General features: G+C 35.7%; 1 protein-coding gene across 4 annotated transcripts in view; it reads right to left on the bottom strand.

Annotated features, from left to right (window-relative positions):
* The window catches only part of LOC113517313 (protein outspread), a 383813-nt gene that overhangs the window by 42111 nt on the left and 322392 nt on the right, over positions 1–19310 (bottom strand). For 3 of the 4 annotated variants that reach the window (XM_052901499.1, XM_052901501.1, XM_052901502.1), the window contains exons 4-6: positions 11256–11444; positions 1314–1386; positions 598–762 (exon numbers count right to left, since the gene is read on the bottom strand). In XM_052901499.1, the coding sequence (XP_052757459.1) occupies positions 598–762; positions 1314–1386; positions 11256–11444 (427 nt within the window). The remainder of the gene's footprint in view (positions 1–597; positions 763–1313; positions 1387–11255; positions 11445–19310) is intronic. The other variant, XM_052901500.1, reaches the window with a different exon arrangement.

Raw genomic sequence — 19310 nt, 5'->3', positions numbered from 1 at the left:
TTCAGTGCCGAACGAAACACAATTCTGATGTTAAAAATACATAATACATACCGTTTAAAAGTATTAAGAATGTTATAACATCATTCCTTTTGATTTTTTACGATAGGGCGACGAGAAAAATGTTAAGGTTCATTTACTGGTTAGGTCGATTTTGGTATGAGCAAAAATATAAAAGAAAAAAATTGAAATTTTATTTCCTGGTAGACCCCAGATTTCGCTTAGCAAGAAGTACATTTATGCTCCGAATAAAGCCGGTAGCTACTTCAGTAAAATGATTATGGCACCGATATGAGAGTATACTCAATAGATTGAAAAAAAAAACTATCAAAATCGGTCTTCGACCACGAGAAAATATGGACAAAAATTAATCACTAAATCAAAGAGCAAAATGAAGCCCGAGAACAGTTGGAACAATTGCCATTTTTTCCCCCAATATTTATTGAGGTCCGAGAAAGGTTTCTATAACGAGAAAAAATCCTTGGAATAAGTAACATTTCATTTCTTTCTTTTGCGCGTTGCCGGATTGTCACAGTCCAATAGCTTTTGACAGGACGAAATCTGTCAGATTAGCTAGTGTTAGGATTGTTAAGTACAAACCTTTGGTGTCAATGGGTGTAGGCGCCGCCAAGCTCGGGATCTCGGGCTGCGGCGGCTGCACCCGGGGCCCGGGCCACGTGGTAGTCCCCCCGGAACAGTACCTTGGCCTCGCCGCCCCGCAGCCGTCCGCCACGTCGCGTAGCGTCGACGCATCTGCAGAGTATTCTACGAGTAAAAACGTTTTTATTATATAATAATTTAAAATGTTATCAAAAAAAAAAATTAAAAAAGAAATTGCTCTACTAATAACACAACATATTAAGGTAGCCAAATTAATATGGCTTCAATACGGGGTATAAAGAGCTTTTATAAATGGCATAATCCGTAAAAAAAGAACTATCAAAATCGGTTTAGAAATTACGAGGATCTAAAATAGCCAAAGAATATCGTTGTCACCGCTATCGATAACCAATAGTTTTAGGGTTCCGTATTCAAAATAATTAAATTGTCTACTCTCTTTCTCTATACCTTTTATGATGGTAAATAAGCATACGAACATTTGATGGTAGATAATTACATAGCCTATGGACCCCATGCTCTTAGTCTTTAGGAAAATTTGGGTATAAAGCTCATTCCACAAGTCGAGCTATCGGAAGCTCCTTTGAAACCCTCTGCGTGACCATTTTGTTTCTAGGATAAAGTAGTTCTAAATTATATATCAAGTATTAAGTCATATGGTAGTAAGTATTTAATATTAACATATGTATATAACTCACTCCTAGTTGTTGAAGACTGCAGTAAACTCGCCGTCTGCCCGCCGGGGAAAGTAGCATTTCGTTTATGTCGACCCTACAAACAAATGCATACACACGAATTATAAATACTATTATTATACATGTATAAGATTTATACTAAATCAGGTAGATACTAAATATATACTTAAGGGGAAAGGGATTATTAGTAACGGGGTCTGGTTCCCCCTGGAAACTATCATGATTGGCTAACTGACCTGCTTTTTCATTCTCACCTATCATCCTTTACTGGTGCCCTGCTAGCGTATACCAATAGCGCAGGCAGGGTTACCATATCATTATCACACATAAAAAAAAACCGCTTAGAATAATTATTGTACATGCAAAAATAATATTTACACACTTATGAAACGGAAAATATTGCCGAATTGTAATTAATTTAAAGATTTGCTGGTGGCAATCATCAATATTTAGTAAAACACATTCGTTAATCATTCATTCATAATTTGTTCATTATTCATTCATCATTCATTCATAATTCGTTCATTATTCATTTATCATTCATTAAATTATTCAGATATAATTGTTCAACCAGAATACTTGTCAGCGTGTTTACAAGAAATTAAGCAGAAGGTGTATTCAGTAGTGTTTAGGATTTATTATGATGTAATTTTGGAAATAATCAAATTAAAGACGGAGACTAATTTGTATGACTTTTATAACGAATAACCAACGAACGAATAGAGAACATGAATCAACTTATTTTTGACGCTTTCTTGGCTAACAAAAAAGAATCAGGCGTTTAAATAAGTAGTTTTAAGTTTCATTTACCAATTCATCAAAGCCACGTGTGTCCAGGATGAAACATTATTTGCGTGGAGAAAGAGTTCTTATTGGTCCTTACTAGGGCTGCTACCACCTGAATTGCCAACATCGGATAAACACGGCAAAAATCCCGGACATTTGGGCAAAAAATGTTTTATTCCCCGGACACTATTTTGCCGAGCCTTCTTGAATGCGGGTTATTGTGGATGAATTTGTAACTAAGATTTATTTCATTTGATCTCCTACTTATAAAAAAAAATGGATTTCTCCTGACAACAAGTGTCCGGATTACACCCGGACACTTTTCTAGGACTACAACTAGGACAAATCCGGGGAATTCCGAACGGATGGCAGCCTTACAATAAAGATTTCGCTATGATTTCAAATGGAATCTTCTAATTCAGAGATAAGTTTGGAGCGCTTTAGAATCGGCTCCACTGTTGAAAGTACTCAGCGTCCGGAACCAGCGCAGTTCACCACAATGTTTTCCCGCGGCCCGCCCACAGGATGGGCCGTGAAACGCGTTAGAAACCAGCTTCGTTAATTGTTCGAAAGCACATTGCTCGGCCATTAACGACAAGATCCAGTCGGAGTAACATTCGATTAATTGTCCGAACGTTTCTATTCGATATTTAGTGCTTTTTTTAATGGATGATAATGGAACGGTAACCCCGCCTGTGCTATCGGTATACACTGGCGGTGCACCAGTGAGGGATGATAGGTGAGAATGAAAAGATGGGTCAGTCATCTTTGGAAATCAGCATGGTTTCCAGGGCGGACCACGTGGAGGTCGACCTGACAGAGTATATTGTTAGCAATGCGATTAATAGTCCACATTTCTAACAATCCCTTTTCCCCCTACCAGTTGGATTGGAATAATTCTTCTTTGCATTTGATAGCTCATTCCTCGAGGAAGGTTACAGGCTATTCAATTGCAAGGCACGATCACAGGTAAAGCCGCGGAGTACAGCTAGTTATATAATGAGCACGGTGGACACACCGTGTCTTTTGCTCGGATTCTAGATTTTTTTATTTTTATCACTGTAGTAATCCGCTTTGCGCCTGCGCAGGAAACTGCGGTCGTGATTCATCTTGATATTGTCCTGATTACTACCTTGCAGATACACTAAAGTCTAAAGTGTTTGCTTAATCTCGCCGATAATTAATTAATATATAAAAATTAATATACCGATAGTTATTACATTAAAATTGTACATATATTTTGAATAAACAAATTAAGTTATCTATCTTGAATGAGGTAATAACGGTATTTAAGTTATAAAGAAAACATGTAAAAGTTATATTATTGTTAAGTTTCGTAAGTACACATTATATTTTAATGTCAAGCTCTTCACATCCGCTTATGATTAAGGGTCACGAATTGATCCCGAAACTAGTCGATCTTTCTCGATCTTAATTACACGTAAATTAAACCTGTAGTTGTTACATTAAAATTTAAATGTTAATTCATTAAACAAATAAAAAAGTGAATTTATATTCGTCCACTCACGTTAACGTGAGCATATAAAATTAATTGCGCGAAACATAAAACAAAACAAATCGGTACGCAGGCGCAGGCGCCGGCGCCGGCGCCGCGCCGCGCCGCGTCCCGTTACAGTATTAAGATCGCAGCGATTGCGCCGCCGATGACGGTGACCGTCAACGAATTGGTATTGGTATTCTGAATAGAATAGAATAGAATAGAAATCATTTATTCAAATAAACTTACATTGAAGCACTTTTGAAAAGTCATTACATTTTTTTTTAATTTACCGAACTGAACATGCTGTATCTACCGATATTAAACGTAAGATAAAAATAACAAAAAAAAAAAAACAAAGAAGCGTTTGCTGGCCTTATAGCAATTATCTATCATTATGAAAATAAAATAAAAAAAAAATACACGAAGTTAAATCGTTACAAACAAAAAAAAATCTAATTTAAAAACTGAAAGATTAAAACGAGACTGTTAAAATTCTTGTTGGAGCTACCAGAAAGTATATTCTTTCAGAAGAAAAAAGAATTTCCCAAATGGGTTTACAAATGACAAGGTTATGACGTAACAAACATAAAAAAATTACAAACGAATTCAAAACCTCATTTTTAAAGTCGGTTAAAAATAATGTAAGGTCCTCCCCGAAAGTGAATAATTCAAGTAAAACAGCAGTTGTGTTGAGAACTTAAAGAAAATATATTGAAAGAGAGAAAGAGATGACAGACATGCAATATAATCAGACGGGGTGGATTACAAGAAGGGTTAATAAGCACCCCTCAGTGATGACACGCCCTCTATTCTAGGTGATGACTCGCTGACGCCGCGGCCGCCGCACACTGACTCTGCTGCGTCATCGCCCGTAGCTAGACTACGATAGTATGGACCGACCTTTATAATTTTGATCATCTAAATTAATTCATCATCATCATTCAATTGTTAGTACACTGTTTTAGGCCTCATTCATAGATTGGCATTCAAATTATTAAGGTTTTTCAAAAGATTATAAATTTATTCAAAAAAGGAATTAAGGGATTAAGATCCTTAATAAATCAGGGTTGGCAACATATACGTGATATTCATCTATACTTATAATAAATCTGTAGAGAGGTCAATTCTGTACATGAAATACATTTCCAAAATAACTATCAGGGGGTGATTAGTGATCGATACTGATGCCAAAAATGTAATCAGTAAAGTTTTTATCTGTCTGTCTATATGTTCGTTATAAAAACAAAAACTACTCGATGGATTTTAACGAAACTTGGTACAATTATTCTTCATACTCCTGGGCAGGTTATAGTATACCTTTCATCACGCTACGATCAATAGGAGCAGAGCAGTGAAGGGAAATGTTGGGAAAACGGGAGAAGTTACTCCATTTTTAAGCTTCCGTCGCGTGTGCAGCCTTAATGGTCACTTTTTTAAATGTAAAAATGACCACCCGTGCGACGCCGGGACAGGCCGCTAGTAGTGTAATATAAGAGAGAAAACCTGTTATAATTTTTTTTTTGCCTTGATATATTTATTATATTTTCTGTTCCCCTAGTCTCCTACCCGCCTCTAATAATACCTTCAATGTATCATATAAGTGATTCATTGCATACTCACTCTGTCACTACACGGAGGAAGGTTAGTGAGGTAATAATTTAAATTCATGTTGTGTTGTCAATAAAAGTAATTAAGAGTAATTAATTTAATTCAATAACCTTCAATCAATATTGTAATTAATACTACCTATAGCATAAATATTCAATAGCCATTGCTTGCGACATGGTTAATGGTAAAATTAAACGATCGTCCATAATGGTGATTTTTTTCACCTTGTCACAACCCTGTTCACTTCGCAGACATAAAATGGCGCGTCAATCGCTTTAAAATGAAGGACAAGTAAAGTATTTTTTTAAATTAACTATTTTTATTTTTAGAATTTAACTTTTATTTTGTTATTTTTGGGAGGTTTCATTATACTGAAAGCGTAAATTAAATTATTCAATTATTTTTTTTTATTTTTTTAATATATATAATTGGTCGACTAAAGTCCAAGAATATTACTTACTTATTTAAACTTACTTTCATATTACACAATAATAATTGAATTAAGAAAAATAAATAACTAAAATTTATTTATTTATTTATTACATCCACTGGGTGAGTCTTACAGTCTTCCAATACGCCCACCCAGGAAAGCATGAGTACAATAACATATAAAAAAGGAATATTATACATATATAACAAGAATAATATAAAAAAACGTCTGAACACAAATACTCTGTGGTCACTCGACGAAACTCCAGCAAGTTGGAGGCAAATACATCCAATTGCGGATACTGGCTCAAAATATCATTGAGTAGTTTCAATGCAAGAGATTAGGGGAGCCTGCTTAGCGAACTCTGTTCATGTATGTATGTATCAATGTATGTACCAAACACAATTAGTTCGATCAGTTAATAACTTAAGCTTAAATTTATCAAACTTAGAAAATATAATTTTTAATATTAGTTGGTGAAAATATTAAATAAAAATTATTAGAGAAAAATATATATAAAAATATATATATGAGGTTTGTTTGAATCGAAGCATTTGGCGTTCAATTGTTTCTGCCTACCCTAATGGGAGGCAGGCGTGACAGATATGTATGTATGTATATATATCATGTTATATTTAAAGAGAATAATCAAGGAAATCAAGGGTCTGAGGAATCGCCAATGTATGCATAAGACAAATTATGAAAGTAGTGGAAATAAAAGATGTGACAGAAGAGAAGGCAAAGGTTTATGCCTTCTCTTCTGACTTCTGGCTCTTTCTCTTCTAACTTGATAAATATATAGGTTAATTAAAAACGAAGGATTATCCATACTATTACAAGCACGGTGTCATGTCGCTGGGTGTTGGTATCGACACAAGTCGGGCTCGAGTCCCGCCCGCGAGGTCGCCGAACTTATCACGAACGCTTTGACACGGATTCTTGAGAGCCACATACATTTATATTGTTTTCAATCCGCGAATTATATTTGTACTTAATTGTCTCCCTCTAGCATTACCGAGTAATTCGTATAGGCTTACCATCCATTCGAATTTTGTCGGACATATCCGGATTTATCGGATTTTCGGATAAGGACCGGACTTAATTTATCCGGTTTTTAATATTTAACCTTTGTATTGTACTTTTTATTAAAAAAAGTCCGGATTTTGTAATTAAAAAAATAAAATTTTGAATTTAGACTTCTAATCTTGTGTATCTCATCTCCGTAGGTACGACCGGTTTGTATCAACTTTTTCTAACTCAACTAAAGAACGATTTATATTCTAACAGCGTTGTAACACAATTTGTATAGAAAATTCTTTCTACAAACCAGTGAGTGGATATCGAGCAATTATATCGATTCTGTTTTCCGTCTCGACAACATTAATTGGTCAGTTCAGAAGTTCTGTCACATTCTCGCGTCCATCTACGGACACCACGCACCGGAGGCGCGGAATCTCATGTCCATGGCCCTTTCCGTATATCGCAAAAACATCGACCAGTTGTTTAAAGGTTGGTGTAGACAATGGGGCTAGATTCTAAGGCGCCATTACTCTAAACACATTTCAACGTAAAATTTTAATTTGATAATTTCGTGAAATTACTGTTTTATGGACAATTATAAACTAAAATTATAAATGTTTTTGCTTAAATCTCTTAGTAAATTAGTTCATATTGGCCCTTACAATAAAGATTTAATTGTAATAGTATAGATAAACTGTATTTTGAATTTTAGACATATAATTGGAGAAATGGTGCCTCAGGATCGGCTACAATAAAAAGCGACAGGCCTGTTACATCGAATTGATTTGTGATTCAATTAATATATCAATATTTAGAAAATAATTGAGAATTATTTAATTAGATTTTAGTTACAAATTGTGTTATCTATAATTAGTATATAAGTATTTTTGGGCCCTTATTTTTTTTAATTACTTTGACAAATACTGACTTTATAAATGCAAATTAAATAATTTATTATTATTTATTATGTTTATAGAGCTAGAAACAATATATTTATCTGAATTAATACCAAGTCTTTAATTCTAAGCCCTTAGAAATACAAAAAAATAACACTGTGTTTTTTTATATTTTATTATAAATATTTCATATTACCGTAAGATTTACACGTAATAAAAAATTTTAAGAAAAACATACAATAAAAATAAAAGAAAGGATTACGCAATACAGGAACGTGAGCTTTTAGTGACGATTAAATTTATGAATACCACGAAATCCTGCATCAAATGATGGCTATCTCGAACATGTTTATGGGTCAACGGATATGTTTACATGTAGTTACCCTCATTCTTGGTTTACTGCGAATTGAACGTAAAATAGAACGTTTTAAATCATCTAGATAAATTTATTAAAGGCTCCTGTGAGTCACAAAGATCAGATTAGAACTTGGGGAGATGATATTAAAAAAAAAATGTATTGTCGATGTAAAAACACGCGATATATATTCATGTATTGTTTTTTTTTAATCAAAAGTTTACGACCGGACAATAAAACCAATAATTTGGAATTGCATCATAATACCATTATTATTTTGAGCAGTATTATTATTTATTATTATTTCCAATAGTATTATTTGTTAACCATTTATTTAACTAATAAACAATGTCTATTAAGACTCAATGAGTGAGACCAAATTTATTGCTTTAGTACATTAGAAGAATATCCTATAAAATCATTTATCACGTAAAATGTTTACATCAGTGAGTGTTGAGCTTAATCTTATGACGTCTATGAGGTAATTATTAGGAAAGTTGATATTGACAGTTCTAGTAAATCTATATACAGGGTGTAAATAAACAATTAGCCGTGTAGATTCCGGCATAGAATAGGCCATCCCATTCTTTCCTGTGGGTGTCGTAAGAAACGACTAAGGAAACTTAATGGTCGAGGGATTGGCAGCAGCGTTCCTCTTAAAACATCACCAATGTCCAACTGCGGTTGCCAACCCACTTGCCAAATGTGGCAACTACTGGTAAAACGTCCCTTTATGCTTATGTTCAGCAGTAGACAAGTAATGACTGATATGATGATGATGTTGGTGATGACGAAGAAACAAACAATAATCACGATGTGAACAGTCCACTTTTACGTTTCATATCACTTCATTGAATAAGAATAAATAAATAAATAATAGTATAGGGAACAGAAACCATAACTATTAGAGTAATGAATCATGAAGGCAAATTGTAACTCCAAAATGTTGAACTTTACAATTCTATGAGTCAGATGCGCATGCGCACGTAACCTGATCCCGCACTAATTATGGCGGCGCATCTGTGAAGTGGGCCGATCGTGTCACAACACGGAACCCATAAGATGATTACGAGCAATTGAGGATTTAGGCTGAACAGGATTGGGTATGGCCATACGTTGCCATGTCAACAGTTTTTGGGTCAATGTTTCTTTAACTGATGCTACAATTAGTTCGACCTATTAATTATTTTATGGAAGACAGAAGTAAAATAATAAAAAAGACTCTAATACATAACATACATTAACTATGCCATAAATAAAAAAATATTTTTCAAAATTATTTCAATTATTAATATTTTATCATTTTCTTTTAAATTATGTATTTCGAACTCGAGAGAGAGAGAGAGAGAGATAGAGAGAGGAAAATTTACAATCGTTGAATCAGGATTATTCGTCCAAATAACAAAAATAATGACTTTTCACCTAAGCCCTTGAAATTTCAAGTATACAATTACAAATCGATACAGGGCTTCTATGACGTATACAAGCATACGCCTTTTGATCAAATTAAAAATGAATGAGCTGCCTTTGAAATATTTCACCACTGAAATTTGGACTTTACACAGAAGAAATCAGGACTATTGAAAACCAAGGACACAAACCAGTTCTAAGCTCGTGTCGTCACGGTGCTGGCCGGTCACATTGTTATTGGCCTTCGTGTATTGTATTTCAAGACTAGTGAGTAGGTACTTGACATAAAAAGCGGAGGGAACATCCTGTGCTCAATGAATACTTATAAGGAGTATGCTATAATCGTTATATCCTCTTGAATCAATGCTAAGCTAAAGCTGATTATTTCTTTTTGCATTGGCGTAACTATTTTGGATGTTCTAAAAGCCTGTTATTGAGACAGGATACTTTTTAAATAAGAAACTCACAATATAGTAAGGACAGTTAAAGACGTAGTTCGGGTGATTTTGGAAGCGTCACATTCTATTGTTCTAAATTCAAAACATGGAAAATATGAGCAAAGCAGGCTTTTATGTAGACCGTAAGAACAATGACAAAAGACGTACATATTTGGAAATTGAATTTATATGTATAGTTGAAAGGGAATTCATACCGGTTTACCACATGACCCGGTATACGAATATGATCTTAGATGTTGCAGTAAGTGAATCAAGCCAATAGAGCGACGTTCTGATATCTCTTCAGTCATCACATTACCGCGTAATTCCAGCGGAGGTCATTATGATTATTCATATCATTACCGGCCGACACTAAAAACGCCTACAGAACTGCAAAGCAAATGCCAAGCTGATTTGCGTTCCATTTGCCTCAAAGTGTGTCTATCAGTTTAGAAAATAGTAAATAATATGGACGCACTGCACTATGCTAAGACAACCCCGAGTGGCCGACAATTTGCGCACGCGCCGCTTTCGCCAGGAAGTCGGCATAACCACATCTCATTAGCCGTCACTACTTTAAACATGTAAACACAGTGTTTTGGTCCCGCAGCCTCCGACGTTTCCTCAATGCGTCTAATGGGGAGCTGTGGATGCGCGGGCGCTGCACCGGCGCGGCACATCCGATAAATTGTCTGAGACGTTTATTAGCTCGCAATTAGGCTGATGACTAAGGCTACTGACGTCAAATTTAAAGTGGTCTTTCAGATAATTCAACATGATGGATGCGCAATGACAATATCAATTCTTCGAAGTATAAAAAACTAAGGTACTTAAAAAGGAAAGATCTTTATTAAGACAAGTTGTCTTAATTGATTTTAATTAAATTCCCTCAAGTTTCCATAATGTTAACTAACTTATTAATTCTATATTGCATTTATATAGTTAATTCATCAATAAATATGATAATAAATTGTATATCGTAAGAGATTCATTAAATAAAACAGTGAAAGTTTATTATTTTCCTGATTGATATAGGATAGTAAAATAAATGATTAATCGTTAAAATTATTTATTAAGATGACTTTATGTATACTTTCTGAGGAAGAACTTGAACTGTAAAAGTGAGCCATTTTCTTGCAATGATGATTTTTATCGCCTGATCCAACATCCTGGAGTATAAGTACTAATAATTCTAATATTCATGTGACTTCCTCTCTGCTCCCTTTGTTGTCATGTGTTTTTAAGCCGCTTTTGTATTAACGAATTTGGCACATTCACCAAATCTTTGGCATTAGCCAAAAATGTGGCGTAGCTTACCGGACAACTGCCTTACGAGCCGTCCAAAGCACGAAACAAATCATTTTAATGGATACAAAAAATATTTTTTGAAAATTTTTGATGTTTAAGCTGATAATCGATTTCAGGATATAAACGTAATCAAGTATTATTAAAAAAAAAGACATAGTAATGTGGTAATTTCATAGAAGGATGATTCAACTCACCTTACTCCTCGGGTACACGCTCAACACATCCGACCACCACCTCGCCTCTTCTCTGCAGGTGCCCTTTACGAAGGTGACGCGTTCTGGCGCCGTGATGGCCAAGCTGTGCGGATGACCAGTCACGGTGTCCGCTTCGCTCACTTCCAGGACCGTTGTCATGTCCACGCTGGCTTGAGGGACCGTGTCCGGCTGCGGAAGAAAATAAAGGTAAGTTCTCTTGCAGATGCTAATATTGTTTACAATCGACTTTATTCGAGATCAGAATTCATTGATTGACTGGGGTAAAATGTAGCGTATGTCTTTTCCCATTCCAAATACTACCTCTATTTGTAATGGAAAACGTTAAGATGCCAAAAGATAACAAACAAACAGACATTCACATTAGTAAAAGGATTATTAACCACAATATTCTCAAAGGGATTAATTATTGCTTATTTAAACTGCATAAATTTTATTCATAATAAATTTGCAGTATGATTCCTGCATAAAACAGTCCATCCTTTCCTTTCTCCCTGTTGTCGTAAGAGACAACTAAGGAAATTTAATAGTCGACGAATGAGTTACAGTATCTCTCTTAAAACGACATTAAAAACCTAAAAGCGATTGCCAACCCGCCTGCCAAACGTGGCAACTACTAACAAAACCTCCTTTATGGGGGAGGCCTACGTTCAGCAGTGGACAGTTAACAGCTGTTATGATTATACTATTTTGGAAATAAATAAAAAGATTTGTTTTGACTGTGGTAATGCAACAGTTTAAAAACATGATATTTTTAAATTATATTTTTTTCCTATAATTTGGTACAATTAATGAATAAATCTTAGTATTTTTTTTTTTGTTAAATATTGTCATATAAGAATATAGATAACGATCTTGTTACATCGAAATCTCTCATCGAGTAATCGATGATTTCAATACTAGATGTTTCACATAGATTATATATAAATGTTGTTCATTTATTACATAGGGAATGCTCTCATTCAATGACACAGATAAGGAATACGTTCAAATAATCATTCGAGTGAATGAGTATTTGAACGGAATGTGATTGAAAGCCGCTCAGTTATCCGCCGAGATAAAATCTTTTGCTCTATTAAACTGATTGAATTTACTTCCTTCTATTCATATTCTTACACGTCTAATTAATTTGAACTTTGTATATGTATTATGTTCTTCTAATTATTTAGTATTTCTATCTGTTCTCCTTTAACCAAAAGGTTGTCTGTAAGAGATCGTTCTAGCGATAAGACCGCCTTTTGTACCTTTATGTGTATATTTTGATCTGTACTCCATGCTACTGTATTTCACTTGAATTGTTTATATATATCATTGTTTATTTTTATATTTATGGTGCAATAAAGAGTTAAATCATAATAATAATACATGTAGTTTTTTTTTGTATTTAATGGTCGAGGGATAGACTGTAGTATTCCTCTTAAAACGTACCCAAAATTAAATTGCGGTCGCCAACCCTACTTGCGGTTGTCAAGTGTGACGATTACTGGCAAAACCCTCCAAGAGGGTCTATGTTCAATAGTGAACAGAACAATAAATGGCTGATATAATAATATAAGCAAATATAAGCTTAGGAAAAGGAAATTAACAAAAAAAAAAAAACAATCCTAATGAAATATGGGTCGCGACGATTCATCCCGGCGGATTTGTAAATTTAGAAATATTCATAACATTACATGATTCATTTATGTGTTAAGTCGTGATAGTTTATGAGTCAACGTAAAAATCAAAATCGACGATTCGTATTAATTTACATTATTACAATTTTACGCAAAAATAATAAAAAATCTATTAACCTTTGAATTAACAAATACGTGAACGTAATACTTATTAAACATGTAATTGTAAAATAAAGCCATTTAGGATGTACCTACGTTGTGCTAATTTTCCGGACATTTGCCAGTGGAAAAAAATTTTAGACGACTTTTAATAAAACATTATTCTTTTACTTTCAACAGTTGGGTAAAAAGATATATGGAGACTCGCAAGAAATAGTCATTATTAATATTGGCAGCGGCGGCATTATATATTAAAGGAAGGTGGTGAAACACTAGAAATAAATGGCTTAAGTAATGTGGAAACCCTCTAGCGGTGAGAACTGCAAATGGACGCGTTTAACGGCGATCGCTCCCGGTCTAACCTGCCGTGTGTCTGTAATGTCTCATATAGGGTTACCATTATAACATTTGGAAAGACCGGACATTAAGCGTGACGGGGTTAGTGTTGTGTGTTAATTAAAAAAAAAATCCGGACTTATAAAGTCACACAAAAATACAAAAGCATTTTTTTTAAGTATTGTAATGCGAAAATTTAATATTAATTAAAATGTTTTTCAAGAAAAAATCCGGATATAATCCGGATTCGTAAATTGGAAATCCGGATATGTCCTTAAAAATCCGGACGGAGGGTAACCCTGGCCCCGAACAGTTTCTCAATGTCGCACTAGTAGGGCGAAATTATCATTAGCATTCGCGCCGCTTAGCACTCTGTCGGATGCTGTTAATTAGATAAATCTCAATAAGAGGTTCTTAAACTACGCTTTTAGCTATTTAACCGAGCCAAATATAAATTTTGCATTTTAGTTACACATATAACAATAATTTTACGATTTCAATACCGGACACTCGTTTTTACCTCAACGTTAAAACGTAAGATATTGCTCTACAAATGTCACGAATTAAACTCGACTTATGATCTGTGAATTTTACAAAAACTAACACAATGGTTTCCAGGGGGAACCGCGTGGAGGTCGACCTGACTGTGTATATTGCCAGTAATGAAGTTGTAAGATTCCATTACTGACAATCCTTGTCCCCCAATAGGGTATATTGCTAGCAATGGGGATTAACGTCCGCGATCCATTCAATCTATTACCCCTTCCTCCACCACGCTTCTTGGTTTTCACTAATTGTCTTTCAATTAATGTTTTTTTGCGCTGCGTATATGCCTTTCTTAAATTATATAGATAGAATGTCTTCATACAAATGCTTCGACAAAAGCGGGTCAACTTTTTCATACAATTTTGCGTGATAAATAGTTATGAATAATTCCTCTATAACTTCTATATTTATTTTGTCTTATAAATTTTGCAGCTTTTTAATGCCCAAAAACTTATTTATTAAATATAGATACGTCAAAAACATTGAGTGCGTAAGTATATAGAACATCAATAAAAGAAACGAGTCAGCTAATTTGACAATTAGCAGATAAAAAGTTGACCCGTTTTTGAGGCTCGATGCTATATCTACGTAATCTAAAATGCCTTTACAGTCATAGAGTAAATACGGGATACGCCATAAATTCACCGTTGGTCAACAAAACGCAGATGTTATTCCAATACTGTTTTACGGCCCCGTCTAATTAGATAGCCCAGGATAAGGTACGGAAAGTAGGTATAAATTATTGTTAATTGAGGTGCACAATAAACATGACATTCGCATCGTGCGCGGAACCAGTCGCAGTAGAGGATTGTAAACAAACCTGCTCTAACGTCCTGGTATAGGTGGGCAACTGTTTATCCTGTTTACCATCGGAATTCGAGTATTTTTTTTAATTGATGGTAATGAAATGGTAACTCTGCGTACACGGTATACGCTGGTGAGGCACCCGTGAGGGATGATAGGTGAGTATGAAAAGGCAGGTCAGTTAGCCCATCGTGATGAATAGACCTGGGATTCAGACGATGGTTCTCGGAGGGACCACGTGGGATGACCTGACAGGGTATATTGCTAGCAATGGAACTGGTAGTTCGCATTACTGCCGATCCCTTCTCTCTCCCAAACCCGAGTATTAGGCGTTTAAGAATTGGATAAAAATCCACTGTACGACTAATTCGTCTCAATGGGCTAACTGACCTGCTTTCATCGTCACCTATCATCCCTCACTGGAGCCCCGTCAGCGTACACCGTGAGCGCAGGCGGGGTTACCAGTCCATTATCACGCATTAAAAAAAAACTGTCCACTGCTGAACGTAGGCCTCCCTCTTGAGGGGTTATGTCCGTAGTTTTTGGCTTCGTCATTTCCAAATTTTAAGACGGAAGTTACAGCTCACCCTTCGATCATAAAGCTCACTTAGTCGCGTCTTAACAGCTTATAAGAAATAAGTTAACTATTTTATTACTGTTCAAAATTAACCGTAGACAAGCGTATATTTACACAGGCAATCATAACCGGTAGGTCAAGAGATAAGCACTGACTTATAAGCTAGAACCGTTCCACTTGATAGCCGAGTTCAAGTTTACGAGGTCCCAAGTTGTTGAATACATGAATGCATAATGCAATGGGCATATCTTTTGAGACATTCTAATAGATCGCTTTGCAGGCGCCTTAGACATATCTACCTACACAGTACTATATTAATAAACTTGTCTTAAGGTAGTTGGTTGCAAATTTTTTATACAACTTAGAATGGCAAACAAGCTACACCTGTTGGAAAGTGGTAACCGTCGCCTATAGACATGAGTACCATGGACATAACAGAGTATACTGTTTCGCCCATGATACCCCTCATGCGTTACCATACCTGAGGACTCAGGTGTTACTCCTCTGTACCCTGTAAATTCACTGTCATATCCCATACTTCGATCCGAGACACAGTCATGCAAACACAACTGCTTCACGTTTGAAACACGAATGGGACAGAGGCGTCCAAGCAAATGACTTTTGTATAAAGTCTCCCTCTGGTAAAACTAAACTAAACAAAATTAGACAAGAAATACGATACAAATTTTAAATTATACAACTACATATGTCATCAGCATCACCATCATTTCAGCCATTACCCGTCTACTGCTGGGCATACGCCTTCCCTATAGACTGACATAAAGAACGGTCCTGACATCCACTGACTTCCTACAACGCATTTTAGGTCGTCACTACATCTAGTGGGGGGTCATCCTACACTGTGTTTACCCGTACGTGGTCGTCACTCAAGAACCTTTCTTCCCCATCAGTTATCGGTTCTTCGAGCTATGTGACCAGCCCATTGCCACTTCAGCTTACTTATTCTTCGAGAAATGTCGGTTATTTTGGTTCTTTTGCGGATATCCTCGTTTCGGATTTTATTAAGCAAAGAGACTCCGAGCATATCCCTCTCCATACAATTTACAGGGTACAGAGGAATAACACCTGAGTCCTCAGGAATGGCAACACATGGGGGATATCATGGGCGAAACAGTATACTCTGTTATGTCCATGGTTCTGCTAATGTCTATAGGCGACGGTTACCACTTTCCATCAGGTGGGCCGTCAGCTTGTTTGACATTCTAAGTTGTATAAAAAAAAAAAAATACAACTACATATGTATTGAACAAGAAATAATTAATATAGGTTGAATATACAGAAATTATATCCGATATATTTAGTGTGTTGATTCTAAATATTTCTAGATGTCCGCTATGAAATACGCTTATCGTGTAACAGTAAAGGACTTGATTATTGTTTATTGAGACTGCGCCGACCGCTGCTGTACAGCCAGGGTCGGATTAAGGTACCTGGAGGTCCCCAAGCAGTACTAATTTAGGAGCCCCTTCCTACTTAGGTAAGTGGGTCTTTTTAGGTAAGTTTTTTTTTTGGTGAAGATGGAATGGTATTCCTGTCTGCGCTATCGGTATACGCTGCTAGGGTACCAGTGAAGGGTAATAGGTGAGGACGAAGGCAGGTCAGTTTGCCATAGTGATCAATTGGACAAGAATTAACCACTATGGTTTCCAGAGGGAACCGTGTGGAGGTCGACTTGATAGGGTATATTGCTAGCAATTGGGTTGTTAAATCTCATTACTAACAATCCCTTTCCCCCCAATCTTTAGTTAAGTTGTCATCACCATATCAGCCGTTAACTGTCCACTGCTGAACTTAGTTCCTTTAGTCGCCTCTTACGACATCCATAGGAAAGGGGGGAAGGGATTGTTAGCAATGGGGAGGTTAGTCCCCATCACTATCAATATAGCTTATCAGGTTGACCTCCATGTGGTTCCCCCTGGAAACCATCGTGAACAATTCTGGTTGAGTTCGTCACGATGGGCTAACTGACCTGCCTTTTCATCCTCACCAATCATCTCTCACTAGGGCTGTGCTAGTGTACGAGTATACCGATAGCGCAAACGGGGTTACCATTCCATTATCATCCATAAAAAAAGACACCCATAGGTAAAGGAAGAGGTGGTATGTTTTATACCGGGATCACGGGGCCAGACCCTACACCTTGATGTTTTGAAATTAAGTTTCATTTGAATGTTAACCATAGAGCCTTTGGCAGGGCTGGGCCCCATAGGTACTTGGCTACATTTTCTGTAAATCCGGACCTGTGTAAACCATGTAACCGCTGTAGCTTATGACTACTCGTTTATAATAACCCTTATGGCCATACACTAACATACGTTTATTTCAAATTTTATTGCTTTGCATTTAAAATGCTAATTTGACTAAATATGGTTTCTTAATAGGGTTGTCATATTTACACATATAATAAAAAAATAAAGCTAAAAATCGAGTCAGGGGGATGTTAGAAGTGAAATAGAATATACATCCAGATTTTTTCAAAATTTTTGTTTCTTTGTCTATTTGTCTAAGCGATAAACTTTGTTACAATTTCAATAAGGTTTAAACAATGAAATTACAAGGTACACTTTTAACATTTCAGTCCTCGAGAACGGGAACGCTTGAAGGGCACCACGGATGTCACAGTATATTGTTCGATGCCAATTAAGCTGTCCATGATATCACGTAATTCGCCATGGTTGCAAGTCTAAATTAGGAAAGCTGTCAGCTTGTTTGCCATTCCAAATTGTATAAAAAAAAAAAAAAAAAAAAATCCCACTTAAAAATGGCAACCCTAATTTGAGACAAGTCTTTTACAGTACAAACTTGGATACCCATGTTATTAGATTAACTCAACTGATAACGTAGATTATGAAAGTGTTGCAAGTTATTGCAAGTTTGAAACAATAGCGCGGAAGTGTAGTGTAGTGCGGCTTTTTATGCCGAACAATTAGCTGGTCGTAATAAAAAATACAGATTAATAAAGATAAATAAATAAGTGCATTATTAAATTGATAATAATTACACATCTGTATATTTTTTTTTAATGGACGATAATGGAATGGGAACCTCGCCTGCGCTATCGGTATACGCTGACGGGGCACCAGTGAGGAATGATAGGTGAGAAAAGGCAGGTAAATTTTATAAATATGTACATATATAAGTTTGTTTATTACTACTTAGCGTCTAAACAGCTTAACCAATCACTGTGAAATTTCGTATAAATTTTTTTTATACAACTTAGAATAACAAAAAAGCTGACGGCCCACCTGATGGAGAGTGGTAGCCGTCGCCTATAGACATGAGCAGTGCCATGGTCATAACAGAGTATACTGTTTCGCCCATGATGCCCCCCATGCGTTGCCATTCCTGAGGACTCAGATCTTATTCCTCTGTACCCTGTACACATGTACTATATGGAATGCAGAAGGATATACGCTATATTTTTTTATCCCGATCAGTCAATATATCTCGGTTATGCGGATAAAATCGCGGGTAAAAGCTAGTATACTACACAGTACATTAAAAATCATCATCTTCATCATATCAGCCTTTAACTGTCCACTGCTGAAGTTAAGTCTCCCTCTTGGAAGGGTTTGCCAATAGTTGCCACGCTTGACAGGCGGATTAGCAACATTAGTTAGGCTTAAGAGATGTTTTAAGAGGGACGCTGCTGCCCATCTCTCACCCTACCTTAGTCGCCTCTTACGACACTCATGGGAAAGGAAGAGGTGGCTTATTCTACGATGGGACCACACGTACAATAAATTACATTAAAAATATGAAGGAACAATTTTAACTTAATTCTCAATTGTGAATTCATGAGCGCACTATATAATTATCATTAATAATATATAAATAGTATATTATATATTAAAAATATAATAGAATGAGAAGAAATAAGCCTTTTATACCATATTATCTTTTGGTTAATAAAGTTATTTAAATAAATAAATAACTGTCAAATCTTAAAATCATTAAACGATATATCTAATGTAAGTA

The sequence above is a fragment of the Galleria mellonella genome, unplaced genomic scaffold, assembly GCF_026898425.1.
Source record: "Galleria mellonella isolate WM207_F2 unplaced genomic scaffold, CSIRO_AGI_GalMel_v1 utg78, whole genome shotgun sequence".
NCBI lineage: Eukaryota > Metazoa > Arthropoda > Insecta > Lepidoptera > Pyralidae > Galleria > Galleria mellonella.
This window is presented reverse-complemented; position numbering and strand designations above follow the sequence as displayed.